We start from the raw sequence: 21407 nt of genomic DNA on the forward strand, positions 1-21407 counted from the left end.
TTCATTAATATAATGAAAAGAACCAAAAGCTCTAAGTACAATGAAACAAATAAAGAAAGAATGCAACATAGAAACAAGGGGAACCCTTTTAATTAAAAGTTTCAAAGAATCATCCAAAAATGAAAATTTATTGTAAAATTAATATGTTTAGGGGCAGAAATCATTATCTTTGTCTATGGAGCACAAACACAGATACAAATACGATAGGATACAACAACACGTCAATTTCTAAAAAGCTAGGATACAGATACGTTGATAATACACTTTTTTTTCCTTTTGAAATAAAAAATCTAGGATATATGTAAATTTAACGTAAAGATTCTAAATGTAATCCAGTAAAAAGCAAAAAAATGTGAAGTTAAGAACAATGGTATAAAATACAAATACAAACATTTAAATAAAATACAAAAAGAAACATCTTCGTTGAAGAGATATGGAATGACAATAGTCAAAAGAATATAGGAGAAAAGGTTGGTGGCACACAAATCAGAGAAGAAGATTAGAGGGAAAATTACAGAGATAAACAAAAACTTCTTCGTTGAATTGTTGAAGATCTTCAAGTGGATTATTTTTTTGTGCGATTTTGTGAGGACTTAGGAGTGAAGATGAAGATTTAGATGATTTTAGGGTTTGGGTTTTTTCTTTTCCTTTTAGTTGTGAGCCGGGACAATGGGCTTTTTAAATGTGCTGCATAGTCTTAGGTTTGGAAAGATAAGATGAGCTGCTTTAAGGCCTAGAGTATCCACTTCACGTATATGGAAGGGGATGCTATCCAATATTTATAAAGGAAAAAAAAATAGATACGCTAAATCGTGTATTAGATACGTATTTGGAAAGTATTTGAAAGTATTGATATTTGATATATATTCGATACCGATTCTCAAAGTGTCTGTGATTCATAGATCTTTGTTATGGAGTGACCAAGAAAGTTTGAAACATATTCAAGAAAACCCAAGAATCAGTCCTAAACAAATGAGGTTGAAATGTATTCAAGAACACCCGATTTATACATCAATCCCAAAGTATTGGAGGAAATGAAGAAGGGAGTAAAAGAGATCTAGTGTTTGTTGGGAAAGATGACTCAAAACATAATTCGGTTTTCAAACAATGACAAGAGTTCAAAAAAGAAATAATTCAAGAAAATCAAAACTAAGAGCTTGCAAGATTAAAAGAACAAAAAAAATTCAACAAAGGTCATGGAATCTTGCAAGAAACACATATGATAGCAAATCCACCAGAAATTTGGAGCCCGCGCATCGACCAACTGAGCAAAGGATTGAAAATGAACGAAAAAAGATATAGGGCAAAAGCTAAGAAAGTCGTTTTCAAGAAAGAAGAAGACATGATAATAGATGGAGGCAATTCCGGCGAAGAAGACGATAGCCATCGGCAACCTGATTTGAAGAAGTTCGAATCTCTAGTTGTAGTCGGTTGCTTGGAAGACAACAAAGAAGAATAAGTGGAAACGTACAATCAATTCAACCCGATCCACATGATCAGACCAAACATGTGTGCTCAATTCCTTGCCTGTGTTTCACGTGAACCCATCCCTTCCAATTTGTGCAACCTGACCCGGGGTTAGTTCTCCCCAAATTTGATTTGATGCCTCCTTTTTCGTGGATTTATTTTGAGCCATTTCTTCACAAATTCTGGGTTATGCAACAACAAATTTTCAAATGGGTTTATGAGTTGTTTTGATACTCCAACTTTTGCTAAAATGGTGGAGCAAAATCTTGGTGGCAGACGTATATACAGTTCTCAGCAACCAAAGAAAAATTTTGATGAGGGTCATGCTCTACAGTTCCCAGATCTTTTATGGGCTCCTTCAATCTTTGTAGTTGCGGTGCAAGATTTCCACAAGCCAACGATTTTATTTGGGTTTTTTACAAATCATCAGGAAAAAAAACTTTGTATTCTTCATTTTCTTTTTGAAACTCGAGAACGGGTTTGTTTTTGGGAGGGATAGAATGATGTAGTAGGATTAGGGTAAAATTAGGGTATCTTGATCAAATCCTTAATTGATTAGGATTAGGATTAGTTTCCATGATTCATTAGGATTAGAATTAGTTTCTTGGTTTATAAGGTTTAGAATTAGTTTCTTTGAATGATTAGGATTAGGATTAGTTTTCTTCTCAATTCTCTATAAGTAGAGAAATTGTCTTCTTGTCTTGATAACTTTTAATTGATAATAAAGACTTTGATTTTATTATTGGATATTTCTCTCTTTTTTTCCTTTAAGCTACATTAATTACCATACATAAAACTTTCTAACCAACTTACAAAACAGCCTCCCAACTATAATATTATATTCTTGTCTTATCGTTTAGATTTTGCCTTTCAATTCAAATCAAATATTATACTTCAATGTTTGCATGCAATTGAAGAATTGGTGCTTTATACACTCACATATACATCTATGAATTCCACAAGCATGCTCCCAAAATTAACAATACAAAAATAGGGACCTGAAATTTATAATAATTATGAGGAATCTGAAGCTTTATGCTGAACTTAACTCTAATTCTCATTTGTATTTTTGTGCTTATGAACAAGTCTTACTCCTGTCATTAAAATACACCTCTATAAGATGAGAACTCTAGCTGTCATCTACTTTCCTTTTAAAGGTGTGGAAAAGAACCATTGTGCCTTTTCAAGTTCGTTTTTTAAGGAAATAAAACTTTTCATTGATGAAATGAAAAGAGACTAATGCTCAAAGTACATAATTCTCCAAGGAAGATAAGAAAAAGAAAACCAATAGAACATCGATAGAGGAAGAAATAAGCCTCTCAAATAATACATAAAATGTGAATAATGGAACCAGCAAAATGAAGGAAAAGAGTGCAATAGGATGAGGTTTTGAGATGAGATTTCAATGAGCAAAAAATGTGAGGATCGAAACTTGAAAACGCCGTTGAGAGTCTCAGCCGGGCAACGCTTTTTTGTTGCCTCTCGCCTTGGGAGATTAAAGCGCTCATTGCCTTAAAGTGCACCATGCGCAAAACACTGGTTGAGGCCTGTCAAACCTAATTACCAAAAACAAGGCCACAGTGCATAAACCAAAAAGGAAATGTAATCTTCCAGCAACTTTGCAACAAAACCAATTTAACAACGTTCTTATCTGTGATAATTGCTTTAATGCTACATGAATGGATTGACCCCAGGATCATGAGAAATCCAAGAAGAGAATTCAAGTCAATTCGTATTCGAAAAGCTTTGCACAGTCAAGCTGAAATTGATGGAGATTTGGGTGAAATACTTCTCAATTGTAGCCCACAAATGTCAACCAAATAAGAAAATTGGATGGAATTTGAGAAGGGCATAGAAGGGGGCTTCCACCCTTGTTTTCATTAAACTTTGATTTGCAACTTCATTTGCAAATAAATTTTTAAAAGCCTCCCAAAAAAAGGTGTCTGAAGAGAGCTCTAGAATCTTTGTTTCTGGGGAAGCAAACTCGGATTCTTCACTACTAACCCGAGAACCGAATCCTCATATGGATCTGAATCAATATCTAAATGTTGGTTCGACGGGGAAGTAGGACATAAATTGCCTCTGATAAACTGAGTATTTGAACCAGCAAGTGTAAGAGCTGATTGGCTGATAACCATTGATTTCTGAGACGGCCCATTGTTACTTATGTGAGAGGCATGCTGATGGGTAGAAGACACCAAAAAGCGAACACGGTCTTCCTCTAACTTATCAGACTTACACTCTTCAGATACTACTGGAAGTGTCTTCTTCTAGTGTCTTTTTCCAAATGAAATGGAATGGAAGAGGTTTTATTAACCGTCCAGTCGAATAACAAAAATCTTTTTCAAGCAAAGTAGCTGACTTTAATAACCCATTTGCTTCCTTATTAAAAGCTTACTCACAGACAATGACTTCCTCGTTTATATCATAAGTTGTTGCCTGTTGGCAAAGACAAATCTGGTATCACATTTTCATCATCAACCAAAAATCCAAGTTCTTGTAATTTGTGATTAGAAGTGATTTTCACTTAACAGCCGTGGAAAGAGAAACTTAGAAAAGAGAACGGACAGGGGATACTTAATTAAGAAGAAGACTAAATTATAAAATTCTGGAAAGAGAATGAACCTGGGGAGAACCCTGCTATATAACTGGAAACTGAACATAATAATACCCAGACAATGGGAGCATGTTAAATAGTATACATATAGAGATTCACTTGTAAGATAAGAACAAAGGTAAAACCAACCACGTAACCAGGCAAGGTACTACTAGTGACCTCTTTAGGATTTCATGTATTTTTTGGTGAAGCTTGTAAAAGTGCCCAAGAGCGTTGTTCCTAGGGTTTCTAACCCAACAGAAATATCCACAACAGTTGAGTTTTTTAATAATGATTATTATTTTATTTTTAATTTTTTAAAGTAATTATTTGGAACAGAAAACAAGAAAACTTTTTCATTGACACATAAAAAGATAGAAAAAAGTTCAAGGATAACCTAAAGGGAGAAGAAAACTAAACAACAAAAAGAGAGAAAATATTCAAATATTATGAGAACTAAAAAAATAAAATATTGGAAAGCAAAACACCTAAGAAGATTTCGACCAGCTCATGAGCCAAAACATCCAACACTACTCCCACCAAGCTACACCAAGCTGTTGTTAAGAAGATAAAATCATCCAGCAACAATTTTTGGGAACTGCACTAATTCCTTCCTCACGTGAAAGAGAAGAAAAATGATAAATAAAACTTAAAGCAATTACACGGGAAAAATAAGGCATCCTTATTTAAACATGTCATATAAAGGAAAGCATATGACCAAGCAACATTAGTGATTCCTTTCCATCCTCAATTCTGAACGAAGAGCTTTGACCATGTTAAATAGAGCAACTTCAGTTTGGAGGTCAAAATAGGACCAACAACAGCCCCTTTTTGAGTTGAGTTGAGTTCTAATTGATCAAGTTTCCAATATCCAGCCCCTTATGACCTAGAATCTGGACATGTCCACTCAGTTTACCAAAAACCTCTCCCATTTTCCATACCTTGCTAATAAACGTCTCAATTAATCCTTCCAGAAGCACAACACTGTAGACAAATACTTGAAATTAAGGATGGGTGACACAAGGGAAGGAAAGAAGGGACCATTTGGGGGAAATTTTCTCTTTCTAGGGAGACTATTCTGGTGGAAAGACAGCAATTTGATAATATATGCTGGCTATAAATATGATCTTCCATATTGAGGAACAAGTCTAGCGACTTTTTTCATATATCTCAAGTAGTTGAAAATTAAAGATACAGGATGGTTAAAGGAAAAGAAAAAGAAAAAGATGATTTCGGATAAAAGAATGACAAACAACAGGATTTGTACGTTTGTCATCTTTGTTTTAGCAAATTGCTGACTAATCACTTTTTCCCATCTTTTTTTAGTTGTTACTAATATTTTGTGCCATTTCATTTCTTCTTCATTTCAAAAGATAAAATTGCATTTTTGATCTCCTCAATGCTTACACCTTCCTGGCTTCCTTCTCTCAAAGAAAATGAATTCATAAACCTGTAGCCTTTTAAGCCACTGACATAAGTGATATTGAAATGGCATATTGGCTTGGGAGCCTCTCCATTTCCTTACCTACCCATTATTTATTCTTTATTAATCAGGTACTCAGATAGTTTGGCCTCACTCAACTTGAGATTGTATTGTTTCTATCCTTAGGTTGTTCTTTTTTCATGCTAATATCTTTGGCGTCATTGTGATTTCTGCATAATTTACAGCTGTGTTTTCCCATCAGATGGGAAGAAATCATCTGATAATTTGGTTGTGTTTTAAATGGTTTAGGGAAGGTGAAATCGTAATTATAGGGGAGGTGTGAGTATAACTACTATTTAAGTTAACCTCATGCTAATTTTCCGTACATAATTGATGCCATAAGAACTGTGATATATCACAGTATGAACTTAGTTTGTGTTGGGGTACATGTAATGGTTTGGTGGAGGGTCTTGTTATGATGCTCTCAACTCATATTTGTTTTTGTTCTGCTACAGTTATTCTTGTTTTCAAATTGGTTTCTTATTCCATTATTCCAAGAAGTGTTGATGTGTTGACTGCGGCTTTGCAATTTATCATAGTCCAATCCAAATGGTTTTCTCTTACCTTTGTTAGATTTGTCGTGTTGAGGACCTTATTGTTAATGGAATTATCAAGGGAAGTATTATTCAAATCCACCGGGCAAGAACTGTTATTGTCAATAGCAACGGCATGATTACTGCATCAGAATTAGGTAATTAGGAACATAATACCAAAAACTGTTCTTATGACTTGACACTATTGCCCGTTTTCTTTTTTTTTTGCCCCTTTATTTTGTTTATTTTCTTTCTATCAACGAAAATCTGTTTCCTACAAAAACAACGTTTTCTTCTTTTGTTCTAAAGGTTAATAATAATAATAATAATAATAAAGATGATGATGATGATGATGATGATGATGATGATAATAAAACCCTAAACTAAACACATACTTGGGAAAAAAAAAGGAGTTGTGTTTTAAGCTTTTCAATTGTGGTATATCTTCGTGGTTAGGTTGTGATGAAGGAATTGGAAAGGGAAACTATTCAAATGGTGCTGGTAGTGGAGCTGGACATGGAGGAAGAGGGGGTTCTGGCTATTTTAATGGGTGGGTGAGTAATGGAGGTGATGAATACGGCAATGCTGATTTGCCCTGTGAACTTGGCAGTGGAGCACAAGGCCCTGATCATTTTGATACATCTGTGGCTGGAGGGGGAATGATCGGTAAATATTTCTTCTACTACTGCGAAATATAAATGATGAAGTGTCTCTAATGTAGATTAACAAGATAAAATTGGTGCAAACAGGAGGAAATTGGTATTTATTCTTTTCATCTCTAATATTTCATCAATTTGTTTAGTCTCTAAACTTATTCTCAAGCATTGCAAATCTTTGTGCTGTTTCTTCTAGTGATGGGATCCATCCAGTGGCCTTTGTTAACTCTAAAAATTTTTGGATCTTTAACGGCTGATGGACAAAGCTTTCTTAAAGTAACGAGAAATGATAATAGTAGCTTAATTGGTGGACATGGAGGAGGTTCAGGTGGAACCATTCTTCTTTTCCTTCAGGAACTTGAGCTTTTCAGGAATTCATCTATCACTGCTATTGGCGGCAATGGTGGTTCTCTAGGTGGAGGTGGAGGTGGGGGTGGGAGGGTGCATTTTCATTGGTCCAATATACATGGTGGGGATAAATATACACCTGTTGCGAGCATAAGTGGCTCCATCAATAGTAGGTATGGGACTTCTAACTATAAACTATAAATGTTTTGGTGCAAGGTATAGGCCACGTGGCATGTAAACATTCTGTAAGTCTTTGAAATGTATCTGATTGTGTATTAACATCGAGTGTTCTGAGTGCTTTTCATATTACGTAGTTGATTCTGCAAAACAACATCATACATTTTATCATATAGCCCGATTTCTAGGTTATTAAACTTTTGTACTCTTAAGTTATTAAATCTTTTAATATGGTTAAATGTGATATTGATGGATTTCAGCAATCTAATTTTTTACAACTGAGTATATTTATGCTTTTTTATTCACAGATTGAGAAACACCACCAGAATGAATTGATTAAGATATCTATAGACAATATGAGAAAGGAGCTAAAAGAGAACTAAATTGCAAAATAATTTATTAAATATATGATAGAATTGCAAGGAACAATATAATTTACTATTCATTTACTTTCCAGAGATTGACAAACAGCTTAAACATTTAACTCTTATGATATTTCTTTTCATTTTTTAATTAATATTATACATTGATTGGAGCCTACAGGTCAATTTGATTAAACGACAGTTTGGTTATGTAGCAAGCCTGTTAGTGGGTATTGAGCTTCTGCTTTGTGCTGTTGTTTTTTTGGGCTGTCTTGTGGATTTCAAAGCTCAGCCTTTTGCTTACTTCATTTTTCTTACTATTAGTTCAAAACCAACAGGCTCCTGAAATTTCATTCTTCCTATGTATTTCAATCTTCTTTGTGGGTCTAGGAAGATTTCTACCGATTATATTCAAATTTTTTAATGGATAAACCTTCTTTATGGGAATTTGTGATAGGTCAAAGTTGTGACATAGCTCATATAGTAAGCATTTTGTGAAATCATTGTGAAGAATTATATCATCCATGGTTTCATTTTTCACATTTAAATCATATGCATTTGCATTGAGAAGGTGATAAATAATACTAAGGTCCATTCCTTTGCGATGAAAAGATGTAAGTTATTTGTTTAAAAAAGGAAACAAAACTTGATTAAATGAAAAGAGAGTAACAAAAACCTTACGAGGCTTGTTTCCTTTAAAAAAAAAAAAAACCTTATGACACCAAAGTGAAGATGCAATTTGTGGAGTTGCATTATGGTAAAACTAGAAGTGAAAACCTTATAACACCAAAGTTTCAAAGCAGACAACTGCAGCACTTGTCTCATCTTTTAGGATATAGCTATCTCTAGATTCTAATTATATTTCCAATTTGTCTTTGGACTTTGTGATAATATGATAATGTACTCCGTCTGGTGTCTTACAGTGGAGGCGCTAGCAACAAAGGTGGTAGTTATGGGAGAAAAGGCACAATTACCGGAAAAGAATGCCCTAAGGGCCTCTATGGTACATTTTGTGAAGTACGTTCAATTGGTTTTAGTACCACCTCACTGTAGCATAAATCTTGGAATACATGTGGGCATGCCACCGTTTGCACAACATAGAAATTTTCTTGTCATGATTTTCTGGATGCACGCGTGCTTTCATCCTATATGGGTAGCTTCCTTGCATGTGTTCCAAATTAGAAAATAAGATTATCCAATGTTTTTACTTTTTTGTAAGTTGACCAAAATACCTAGATTTTGCTGTTTGCATTTGATGATGACTATTGGCACATGTAAAATTGTGTTGACTGGTATATTTAATTTAACATTACCATATTTCTGAGCTAGCAAATCATCTTGAATCACCTATTTCTATGTGCGATATAATTACTTGGGAAAAATCAATTTTGACCCCAAAACTTGTCTAGTTATATCATTTTCAACCCTAAACTTTCAATTTCACCAAATTTGACCCTAAACTTATGTGTTGTAGGTTTTATCCTCAATTCAATTTTCGCTAATTAGCTCACTAATTTTAATAAAACAAAAAGTGTTAAATGTTGAAAAAACAGCTTGTAACCTTAGGGGTATTTTAGTAATTGTGTGTACCCTAGGACTTCCCACTAGTCTATTTATTTGGCCTATTTTGTACTTTGTGTGTTAGAATCAATAATAAAGATCAGTATCTATCGTGGTTTTTCTCCTTGTACTAGGGTTTCCACGTAACTTTTTTGTTATTCTTTTCCCTACTCTTTTATTTTTAACATGGTATCAGAGCATGGAGACGAAACCCTGGCCACCATGGAGGAAAATCCAACAGGAGAATCCCAAACCAATAACCCAGATATAACCAGTATTATCCAAAAAGCCATTGACAGGTACTTTCAATCTTTTCTTCCCTACTTTCGTGAAAACCAGCCGCCGCCGCCCTACCCACCGCTGGCCGACTCCTTCGCAGACGGAATGACCAGCTGCCAGACCCAGCAACTGGCGACCAGCGAACCAGTAGCTACCCTTCTGGTCCGGTCGCGCGCAGAAGAAGACGACCAGCTCGCACCCATCTGGTTCGGTCGCGCGCAGACGAAGACGACCAGCGACTAGCCGAACGAAGTCGAGATCTGTCCGGCCGCTCTCAGACACTGCCGAACAACTCCGACCAGCCCCGATCTACGATGCCCAGGGCTGACCGGTCCAGATTTGTTATGCCCAGCGCCGACCAGTCCAGATTGACCGCGCCCAGCAGTTCCCGTTTGTTGCCGTTGCCGCCGGTCTTCTCCTCTCAGATCGGTGTCTCATCTCAGCCACTGCTGCACCGAAAGACAGATGGAAGAAGTGTGGGTGTTTTCCAGCTGAGTATGAGCAACCGAATGGGGCAGTTTTTGCTAATCATGGATGAGTTTGGAGGGGGAGATTCTTCATCATACCACCAGGACCAAGGAAATATAATCCAAGATCAAGTTACCTAGTTGCAGTCGCAGATTAAATGACAGAACGAGATGTTTCAGTAGCAGCTTGCTGCTATTGGGGAAGCCCTGGGATCGACATATAAGATCCAACCAGATCTTGCTTCTTTTCTAGTCGCGCCCAATCATGGTGGCTCGACACAATACCCAGATGAAAACCTGGTAAATTCTTTCCCTATTTTACCCACTACAAATATCCTGCATGGTTTTTCCTCAGTTGACAGTACGACCAGCCTGAGTACAGTTGGAATCAGTACTATCGCCCAGTCAGGCAATATACAGTCTTTTGGTCTTGTTAGTGTGAACGGTAAAAAAATCTTGGATTGTTGACTCAGGGGCGACGGATCATCTTACTGGTACCTCTGATCAGTTTCTCTCATATTATCCAAGTGTTGGTAACGAACGAATTAGGATTGCAGATGGGTCGTTCGCACCTGTTGCAGGAAAAGGGGATTTATCTTCGTTTGAGGGTTTGGTTTTGCGGGACGTTTTGCATGTTCCTAAAATTTCATATAATTTGTTATCCATTAGTAAGATTACAAGAGATATGAATTGTCATGCAGTTTTTTCACCCGCCTCTGTTTTATTTCAGGATCTAAGCTCTGGGACAACGATTGGCACTGCCCGGCACGATGGGGGACTCTACTTCCTAACTGATGATGCTTCCTCTAGGAATGATTATAGGACTAGCCTTGTCTCCTTAAATTTTTCTACCTCTGAGAATGATTTTCTGTTATGGCATTACCGCTTAGGGCATCCGAACTTTTAGTACATGAAATACTTATTTCTGCATTTATTTCGCAATATTAATGTGTCTTCTTTAAAGTGTGAAATGTGTATTCGTACCAAACAGAGTCGTGTCTCCTTCCACTCCCAACCCTATAAACCATCCAAACCCTTCACCTTAGTCCACAGTGATGTTTGGGGTCCCTCACCAACCACAACCTCCATAGGGAAACGCTGGTTTGTCATTTTTATAGACGACCACACTTGGCTTACTTGGGTCTTTCTTCTCACTGATAAGTCCGAGATGTTATCTGTATCCCAGCAATTTTATGCCACTATGGAAACCCAGTTTAATACCAGGATTGGTATTTTGAGAAGTGACAATGGGTGGGAATTCTTTAACGCTTCCTTTCAGGAGTTTCTTGCATCCAAAGGGATCATCCACCAGAGTTTGTGTGCCTACACTCCCCAACAAAATGAGGTTGTCGAGAGGAAAAATCGTCATTTGGTGGAAGTTGCTGGGTCCTTAATGCTATCCACATCACTCCCGTCTTACCTATGGGATGATGCCATCTTGCTCACTTAATCAACCGAATGCCTTCCCGAGTCCTCAATTTTCAAAACCTCTTAGACTGTTTAAAAGAGTCCTACCCTACAACTCGTTTAGTCTCTGATGTACCACTTCGAGTTTTTGGCTGTGTTTCCTTTGTTCACTCCCATAGTCCAAACCGCACGAAATTTACCCCCGTGCTAAAAAATGCGTCTTTGTTGGGTATCCACTCCATCAACGTGAGTATAAATGTTACCACCCATCCTCTCGCAAATATTTTGTTTCCATGGATATCACCTTCCTTGAGGATCAACCCTTCTTTCCTGTTAGCCATCTTCAGGGGGAGACCTCTAGTGAAGAGACTAACTGGTCCACATATACAGTTATCTTGGAGTCTGCCCCTATTCCCGAACATGTTGGTCCTATCCTTCCTACCAATCAAGTCCCATGGATAACATACTATAGGAAGAATCTCAGGAAGGAAGCAGCGTCACCTGTTACATCTCCGGCTCCGGTCCATGAGTCAAACCCGACATCAGGTACGTGTATTCCGGAAATTAATGAGATTGATACTTGTACTAACAAGTGCAGAAAGGAAAAGGAGGAAAAGGTGCTGATAGCACCACTATAGCAGATGGGAAGACGACAGTGAATGACGATTCAGACACAGCTCTAGAAAATGTGAGTGATACTAAAGATAATGGTGAAAAAGGTGTGATTTCTGAAGATGAGAAACAGGAAGAGGAGACTAGTGATCACAGTGGAAATTCTGACAGTTTGAAGGAATATGATGCTTCTCTTGATCTTCCAATAGCCCCGAGGAAAGGTATTCGGTCATGTACAAGGTACCCTATGCATAGTTACATGACATACTAGTAACCTGTCATCTGAATTTAGGGCCTTTACCACTAGTTTAGATGCAGGGGTGATGCCCAGTAACATACAGGAAGCAATGGGAACTGAAGTTTGGAAGGCTGCTGTAATGGATTAGATGAGAGCTCTGGAGAAAAATGGAACGTGGGACCAGGTGATCCTACCTAAAAGGCACAAGACAGTTGGGTGCAAATGGGTTTTCACTATAAAGTACAAGTCAGATGGGACTGTTGTTCGGTACAAGGCCAGGTTAGTTGCCAAAGGGTTTACTCAAACCTTTGGGGTAAATTACTCTGAGACATTCTCTCCCGTAGCTAAACTCAATACTATCCGAGTATTGCTATTAGTTGCAGTTAACAAAGATTGGCCTCTGCATCAACTGGATGTAAAGAATGCCTTTCTCAATGGAGAACTTGAGGAGGAAGTCTACATGAATCCTCCTCCTCTTGGATTTGAAGATCAATTCAAACAGCCAGTCTGTCGGCTGAGAAAGTCGCTATATGGGTTGAAACAGTCTTCGAGAGCCTGGTTTGACAGATTTGCCACCTTTGTCAAAGGACAAGGATATACCCAAGGGCACTTGGATCATACACTTTTTACAAAGAAGTCAACTTTAGGGGAGGTAGCAGTTCTCATTGTGTATGTTGACGATATTGTGCTCTCCGGTGATGATGATGATGAAATTGTGAAACTCAAAGCAAAGATGGCCAAAGAGTTTGAAATTAAAGACCTTGGGAAGTTAAGATACTTTCTCGGAATGGAAGTAGCTCGGTCTAGGGACGGAATCTCAGTGTCCCAACGGAAATACACGATTGATCTTCTAACGAAAACAGGAATGACTGGGTGCAAACCTGCTGACACCCCAGTTGAATATAATTCAAAGCTCAGCAATACTAGTAACAGTGTTTCGGTCAATAAAGAAAGGTATCAGCAGTTAGTTGGGAAATTGATATACTTATCTCATACGAGACCTGATATTTCATATGCAGTGAGTGTCGTCAGTCAGTTTATGCAAGCTCCTTGTGAAGAACACATGATAGCAGTTGAACGCATCCTACGATATCTGAAAGGTACACCAGGTAAGGGGTTAATGTTCAAGAAGTCTGATAAACGCTGCATTGAAGCCTACATTGATTTTGATTGGGCAGGGTCTGTTGTTGATAGAAAATCAACATCAGGGTATTGCACTTTTGTTTGGGGTAATCTTGTGACCTGGATGAGCAAGAAACAGTGAGTTGTGGCCAGAAGTAGTGCAGAAGCTGAGTCTCAGGCCATGAGTTTAGGGATATGTGAAGAAATCTGGTTGATGAAAGTGTTGTCAGATCTTCATCAAGACAATGAGCTCCCAATGAAACTGTTTTGTGACAATAAGGCAGCAATAAGTATTGCAAATAATCCTGTTCAGCATGACAGAACAAAACACGTTGAGATCGACCGACACTACATCAAGGAAAAGACTTGACAACGGAAGTATATGCATTCCTTATGTTCTCTCAAATCAACAAATTGCAGATGTGCTCACAAAAGGGTTACTAAGACAAAGTTTTGATTATTGTGTCAGCAAGTTGGGTCTTATTGATATTTACGCCCCAACTTGAAGGGAGTGTCGAAAAAATAGCTTGTAGCCCTAGGGGTATTTTAGTAATTGTGTGTACCCTAGGGCTTCCCACTATTCTATTTATTTGGCCTGTTCTCTTGTACTTTGTGTATTAGAATCAATAATAAAAATTAGTGTCTATCGTGGTTTTTCTCCCTGTACTAGGGTTTCCACATAATTGTTTTGTTATTCTCTTCCCTACTCTTTTATTGTTAACATTAAACTTCATAAACTCATTAATTTCAATAAAAATAAAGGTTTTTTACAAAAAAAAAATGTTTGATCAATGCACAAATCAACCATGGAATAACTTTGCCAAAATTCATAAATTTCTACCCGAAAAAAGCTTTATTGTTGCTTTTCTCTAAAATTTTATCAATTTCATATCATACATATGTTTTATAATTCAATGAACATAGGTAAGAAAAGCCTTTTTAACAATATTTGGAGCGATAACTTATTAGAGGGTTAAAATTTAAACCTTTTTTAAAGTATAGGGTTAAGATTGCAATACTTTTCTACGTTTAAGGTGCAATTTGATGAAATTAAAACTTTAAGATTAAAATTGTTCAACCGGACAGGTAAAAATTTATTTATTTTTCCTTGTTATTTTCATTAAGAATTTTTAAAAGCCATTGCATGTTTGAGTGGTGAATAAATGTAGCTAGTTAATGAGGTTGGTGCCACAATTCATGTTTAAGATTATTGTCCGAGTCTGTTGTTTACATGACTGGAAACTTATTTATTCTTCGTTCTTGTACTAATTTAGCTGCTATATTTTCTACCCTTTTTTTTTTCCAGATGAAAATTTGGATCGACTGAATTGTTCTAGCAGTTGGCATTAACCTATGATTCCGTAACTTTCTTCTGAAAAATGAAAAATTGGGCTTGCATTGCAAATTAAAACGAAACTTATTAAACAAAAACTTTTCATTGAAGATTTGAAAAGAATAAGAGTTTGTGCATTTGTACCTCCCAAAGAGCTTACCAAGACAACACTCCAGTTGGAATTTGTAGTAAAGGGAGTGTAGTTACAAAAGCTAATTGAAAGAGACCAATTTGAAGTATAATTTCATTTCAATCCGTACTCTAATTTTCAAATATTCTTCTATTCTTTCATGTAGAATTTTCCGAACAATTTCTTTGATTACTTTGGTGCATAGGAGCTCCTTTTCCTTTTCTCCAGCATCCTGTCAGCAGTTATTCTAAGTTTCCAGAGGCCAGATGAAATCTGGCATGTATTGAAGATTTTAGTATGAATGTCACCAGCATTTAAAACCAACGGGCAAAATAGATGAGCATATTTTTCCTCTTTTCTGCATGCTGTCAATCAGTTAAGCATTAAGGGTGTATACTCCATCACGTCTGGGTCAGGTCGGAAGCATAAAAAATTGGAAAACGATGGTTTATTAGTATTGAAGTTCCTTTGGTCTATTGTCTCCTATATTTGCCTCATCACATGGTTGCTGGTTTTCTTAGTTTCAGATTTAGTGGTTTTCTATCCAGAGCCATCTTATTCTGTTTTTGGTTGTATTTCTTTTTGCTCTACTTTTTTGAACAAGTCTAGTCATGGATTTTACTTGGTTGTATTTACTTCATTTTACTTACTTTGAGCATCAGTCTCTTTTCATTTATTTAATGAAAAGTCTTGTTTCCTTTTCCAAAAAAAAAAAAAAAAAAAAAAAAAGAGGCAGTATTGAAGTACCCCTTTGGATTTAGCAACCATCTTCTAGTTTTCAGGTTTGATGTAAATAGAAAAGGCTCAACTGCTTGAAAATCCCATCTAAAACATATTTGGCCACCAAATTGCGCTTCTCCTGAAGAGTCTCCAAGTCATTGGTGATTTTCTTGTATTTCTCAGTTCAGGAGGGATCGGTTCACCGGACTGAGCTTGAAAGATGGAGAAGAAGTTGGAAGTCTCCTTTCTTCCATTGCAATTCTTCCTCCATTTTCTGCACTGACATAGAAATTCTTGTGCAACCTCTTCTATCTACCCTGTCCACTCTCTCAGAGAAATCTCTCCTCATTCTCTCAATATTCATTGACATCAATCATAAATTAGAATGTTTTAGGCATACGGTACACCATGGAAGAATAGTCGTCCCTACAATCGCTTATGTATACCAGATTAACCTAATTGCTAGTACATATGTTTGAATTAGGAATTTGCACATACATAAATTGTGTATGTTTCTATATGTGGTCAACGTTGCTTGTAGAATCTAGCTTGTAATGGTGGAGAATATGATGGAAATTGTTTAATAATATTATTCCGGAATGGATCTCTTAAATAATGAACTATAACATCAGATTTGTTTTCCTATTTACAGGAATGCCCTGTTGGCACTTACAAAGATGTTGAGGGGTCTGATGCAAATCTTTGCTTTCCTTGTTCTCTTGACCTTCTGCCCAATCGTGCAAATTTCATATATACTCGAGGTAGCAAGATAAGTTGTCTTTGATGTTATTGTTTCAGCTTTATTTCTTCCTTGGAAGGGTTTCAGATCTCTTTCTTGCTAAGATGTCCACACTTATGACAGGGGGAGTTGATCAGCCATTTTGTCCGTATAAATGCATATCTGAAAAATATAGGATGCCAAATTGCTTTACACCTCTTGAGGAGCTGATGTACACTTTTGGGGGTCCCTGGCCCTTTTCTGTTATATTGTCATGCTTTTTGGTTCTTTTAGCGCTCCTGTTGAGCACACTGAGAGTAAAATTTGTTGGATATGGTTCTTATCGTGATGCTGATGCAATTGAACCCCACAGCCACCGTCATTTCCCGCATCTTCTTTCCTTATCTGAGGTACTAATCACAATAAGTAGAGATTTCCATGCAGTCCTACAGTTGCAGTTATTGACACATTATTCAGGTGTAGTTTTTGTTTGTTAACAGGTACGTGGAACTAGAGCTGAGGAAACTCAAAGTCATGTTTACAGAATGTACTTTATGGGTCCCAATACATTCAGAGAGCCCTGGCATCTTCCTTACTCTCCTCCCAATGCAATTATAGAAATTGTGTAAGAAGACTGTAATTTGATTAGCTTAGCTAGAGTGGCAGTGTTTGAACTACTCATGTTCAACAATGTTAAATTACTTTCATCAACAAGCTTCCTAATTTAATAGTGATCAGGCATCCAACTGTCATCTTATGAGCTTAAGTTGTATGTTGATGCTTTGACAATGTTTTGTTTTGAACTGAACTCATGGTCATAGAAAATCCATGAAACTGATAGGTATTGAGGCCTTCCATTTTCATGACCTGAGAAATTTTCTGTTAGTAGTAATTTTAGATTTTAAGACGTTAAGACTAACCATCAATTTATCAAATGAAAAGTTGTGTTTCCTTTTTTTAAAAAAGAAAGACTAACTGTCAATTTTTCGTTAACAGTTTTACGTTAAGAGACAAATGTGTTGGAGTATTGTGGATCATATTGACACAAAGTTAAAACCTAATCTAGACTAACTTTTTGAATAAAGAATATCATCATGCTGCGACTATTCAATTTGATTTAATGTCTCAATATGCACATGGTATAGGAAGAGATTTCCTTGTAAATCATGTGGTTCATGTATTCTGTTTACATTATGCTCAGGTATGAAGATGCTTTTAATAGATTTATTGATGAGATAAATTCGGTGGCTGCATATCATTGGTGGGAAGGATCAGTGCATAGCATACTCTCTATTCTTGCATATCCTTGCGCATGGACTTGGAAACAGTGGCGACGTAGGCACAAAATCCACCGCCTTCAAGACTATGTGAAGTCTGAATATGACCATTCATGTCTGCGTTCCTGCAGATCTCGTGCTTTATACAAAGGGATGAAGGTATGACCATAAAATATGATGTTCTCCAAATGTTTTTACTGAAAATCTGATGATGAAAGAGGATGACTTCTTGTTCTTCTATGATATTGATTTTTGCAAAGTCAAGTTACATATAATCTAAAATGTAGTACTTGTCAGTTCTTATGAAATTTATTTGCCTTGTTTTTGTTTATTGCAATAAAATTTTCTTACAACCTCATTGAAATTGAGTTTAATCATTGAATAATGTCATATGGTTTTGGACCCTTTTGGGAGTTGGATCTTTGGATTTGTATGTTGGAGGATGGTATATCTGCGATCAACAAAATGACCTCATTGTTTGTTAACTCCGTGGTGTGTTTTGAAACAAGGGGTGAATTAATGAATTATCTTCAGTTACAAATGTGCTACTCTCTCTCTCTCTCTCTCTTTTGTGGCCAAATATATATTTTCGTCCATTTTTCAATGAAGGCCCTGTTGTTTTTAGAGTTCCAATTTAGTCCCTTATGCCGTAACATTATTCTTCAATTATACACTCACTGAGGGTCACTGTTAAAATCGCCTAAAGAGGAACTTAAATTACATGATATGTAGAGAGTTGGCAAAAATTTAAGACAGAAATTAAGTCACCTAAGAGATAAAAGTTGAAGTTTCTACCAGCTTCTTACAAATTTAGAGGAATTAGAGATTTCATCGCTAAGGTGGCTTTATTAGTTACTCTCCACTAAATCTCTGTTAACTCACCAAGTATCATGTTTTGTAAGCTTCTTATCTGTCAATTTAAACATTCGCCTAACGATAAGGGTATAGTTGATAAATGTCAAAACAAAAGGGATTAAATTCAATCTTTTTAGGGGTCATTTAGCCTATTGAGTGAAGTTAATAAGTCTGGAGTTAATATGTTGTAATTAGTAAGTTTGTGTTTGGGGTATAGAGTTGTAAGATGGAGTTCCTCGATAAATGTGAAAAGTAGAGATAGAGGAGAAGATGAAGTTACTCGATAAATGTACAAACTTTAATCGTGTTTACTATTGAAGTTGAGTTGTTTATGGTTTACACTAACTTAAGAAGTTGGTGACAGTCCCTTGCTTTTTTATTTTTTTCTCTACTTGATCTGGAATATAATTCTTTTACTGGAAAGTTGGAAATGGTGTTATTTTTAATTGCAAAACTTTATCCTACTTGATATCTGAATTGAAACGGATTCAGGTTGGAGCAACACCAGATTTAATGGTTGCTTACATCGATTTTTTTCTTGGTGGTGATGAGAAGCGTTTAGACATAGTCTCAATTATTGAAAAGAGATATCCAATGTGCATCATTTTTGGTGGGGATGGAAGCTATATGACTCCTTACAACCTTCACAGCGATGCATTGTTGACCAATCTCATTGGACAGGTAGATTATCTACTTCTAGAAGTGGTTTTATTACTATTAACTAAACAAGCTCTAACCCCAGATAAACTCTTCTACGTTTTTAGCATGTCCCAGCAACTGTTTGGAATCGTTTGGTTGCTGGCATGAATGCTCAATTGAGGATAGTGAGGAATAGATCTATTCGTTCTTCCTTAATTCCTGTTATAGATTGGATAAATAGTCATGCAAACCCTCAACTCGAATTCCATGGTGTTAAGATTGAGGTCGGATGGTTTCAAGCTACTGCTTCTGGTTACTATCAGCTTGGTGTGTTGGTTGTAGCATTTGGTGATTATTCTTCTCATCAGTTAGAAAGATCAGATATGTTGTGCCAACATACTAATGAACCATCAAGGTGCGCTTGAATAATTTCTTGCTTATCATTGCTTAAGTTAGACTATGGATCAAAGGCTGTATATATTTTTGTCTTAGTACGGGGTATAGGGATTCAAACCTCTAACCTCAATAGAATGAATACATGCAAACTACTATTGAACTATTCTCAATTTGGCAGTAAAGACTAATTTATAAAATGTAGGTTTAAAAAAAACGAAGTATTGGCTACCTCTACTTCCTTCAGTAGTTTTTCGCCCTTCTCCTGCCGATAAAAGCATGTCCCCAGTAAATAAGTAAGGAAGTACATCTGTTAGAAATGTGATCAAAAAATAGTTAATGCCATTATGAACTTGAGCTAAAATAAAATGCAATTGCCTCACCAAATTTTATTTAAGATTATTTTATTTTATATATTCCTTCGTGGATGGCTAGATATGTAATTTTGTTTCGAAAGAGGAAATGAATCTGTTTAGCAACAAGTGACAAAATACCCTTCTCGACTGGTGCCTCTTTCTCCTAGTGGTGGGTGTCTTATTTAGGTCAGTGTCGAATGGAATGGAAAACAGGATGATCGTGGGCTTTAAGGTGGTTAAGGATTTGGTTCTCTTATTGCACTTCAAGTTGTCGACGATGCTCTTCTTTTTTGTTTGGGTTGAATCTAAACAGATGTCTTTTTTTGAAGCAATTTCATAAACTGGATGAAGAGTTCCATCATAGGCATAAATTTTTGCCCTTCTAAGTTGGGTGTGAAGTGAGTCAGTTCCCTCTCACTACGTATGGCTTCCAGTGGGAGGGACCCTAGAAGTCGGTTGTTCTGAAATCCTATCCCATGCTAGTTTTAGAAACGATTGTCTTCTTGAAAAAAACATTTTTTGAAGGAGGGTGGTTCTTTCTTGTAAAGGTAATTTTTAGTGGGATCCCTTGTTTTCTTTATTTTCCTTGTTTAGGATTTCAGACTTAGTGTATAAGAATCTTGAGAGATCGATGAGAAATTTTTTGTGGGAAGTGGTCAAAGAGGGAGGAGGACTGAGGATCCCATTTGATTAAGTGGGAGGTGGTGCTGATGCTTATTGAACTTGATGATTGGGTATTGAGTTGGAGATTACGATATGGGGCTCTTTTGACCAAGTGTGTTGAAATTCTGAATTTTCTCAATGTTTTTCTACATTCATTTTACAAGGGGGTGTCTCCCTTATATATACAACAATGTTTGCCAAATATGGCAAAGACGCATAATGGTAAAAATGGACATAAGGAAAGAATAATATTGAAAAGGATAAATACAAATTGCAAGGAATAACATTCCAAATGGGTAAAAGAAAGGAGAAAACTTTCCATATTCAACAGTTTCTATCAGTTCTTCATTGAGACTAACACATGATATAGAGTGATTGTGATTAGGTTTGACCCTCACTCTTTTTAGAGGGAAGTCGAGAGGCCTCATTAAAAGCCTCTAGAAAGCTATCTCTTCTCATTGCCCCTTGTCTCAATTTGTCAGTTGCTCTATTGGGAAAGACTCAAGTATTTATTTTTGGTTGGACCATTGGGTGGGAGTTAAGCCTTTGTGGCTTATTTCCCCATCTTTACTTTCTTTTGGACAAGAGGTTGCATTTTGTGGTCTCCTTCCTCGTACCTTTCTTCTATTTCTTTGGACTTGTATCGCCTGAAGGTGGTTGATGTGGGAGATTTTTTTTTAACATCATTCAAGATCAGTTTTTTTTTTTTTCCTTCCCCAAGAAGGGATGTCAGGGTTTGGACCCCTGATCTTTTAGGGGTTTCTCTTGCCATTTTAGTTTTCACATTTTATCTTTTCCTCTTGCTTTGACTAGTACAACTGCTCCTAAGGCTTCAATTTTTTCCAAGAAAAGTTAAGTTCAGAAAAGGGTTATGGTTTTTGCGTGGCAGGTTGTACTTGAGAGTTAATACCTTAGATCATGTTCAAATACACTTTTCCCTTCTCTTGCTCCCCAATGGTGCATTCTATGCTGGAAGCATCAGGAGCATTCAAATAGTTTGTTGTGGGATTGCTCAT

General features: G+C 36.6%; 1 protein-coding gene across 1 annotated transcript in view; it reads left to right on the forward strand.

Annotated features, from left to right (window-relative positions):
• Positions 1–21407, forward strand: part of LOC120078090 (MraZ) — a 45590-nt gene that overhangs the window by 21475 nt on the left and 2708 nt on the right. The window contains exons 10-19 of the mRNA XM_039032302.2: positions 6120–6237; positions 6536–6745; positions 6932–7256; positions 8546–8639; positions 16143–16251; positions 16353–16618; positions 16709–16833; positions 17410–17644; positions 18833–19021; positions 19105–19394. Of these exons, the coding sequence (XP_038888230.2) occupies positions 6120–6237; positions 6536–6745; positions 6932–7256; positions 8546–8639; positions 16143–16251; positions 16353–16618; positions 16709–16833; positions 17410–17644; positions 18833–19021; positions 19105–19394 (1961 nt within the window). The remainder of the gene's footprint in view (positions 1–6119; positions 6238–6535; positions 6746–6931; positions 7257–8545; positions 8640–16142; positions 16252–16352; positions 16619–16708; positions 16834–17409; positions 17645–18832; positions 19022–19104; positions 19395–21407) is intronic.

Source organism: Benincasa hispida, chromosome 5 (assembly GCF_027475165.1).
Source record: "Benincasa hispida cultivar pf3 chromosome 5, pf3_genome.v1.1, whole genome shotgun sequence".
In the NCBI taxonomy this organism is placed as follows: domain Eukaryota; kingdom Viridiplantae; phylum Streptophyta; class Magnoliopsida; order Cucurbitales; family Cucurbitaceae; genus Benincasa; species Benincasa hispida.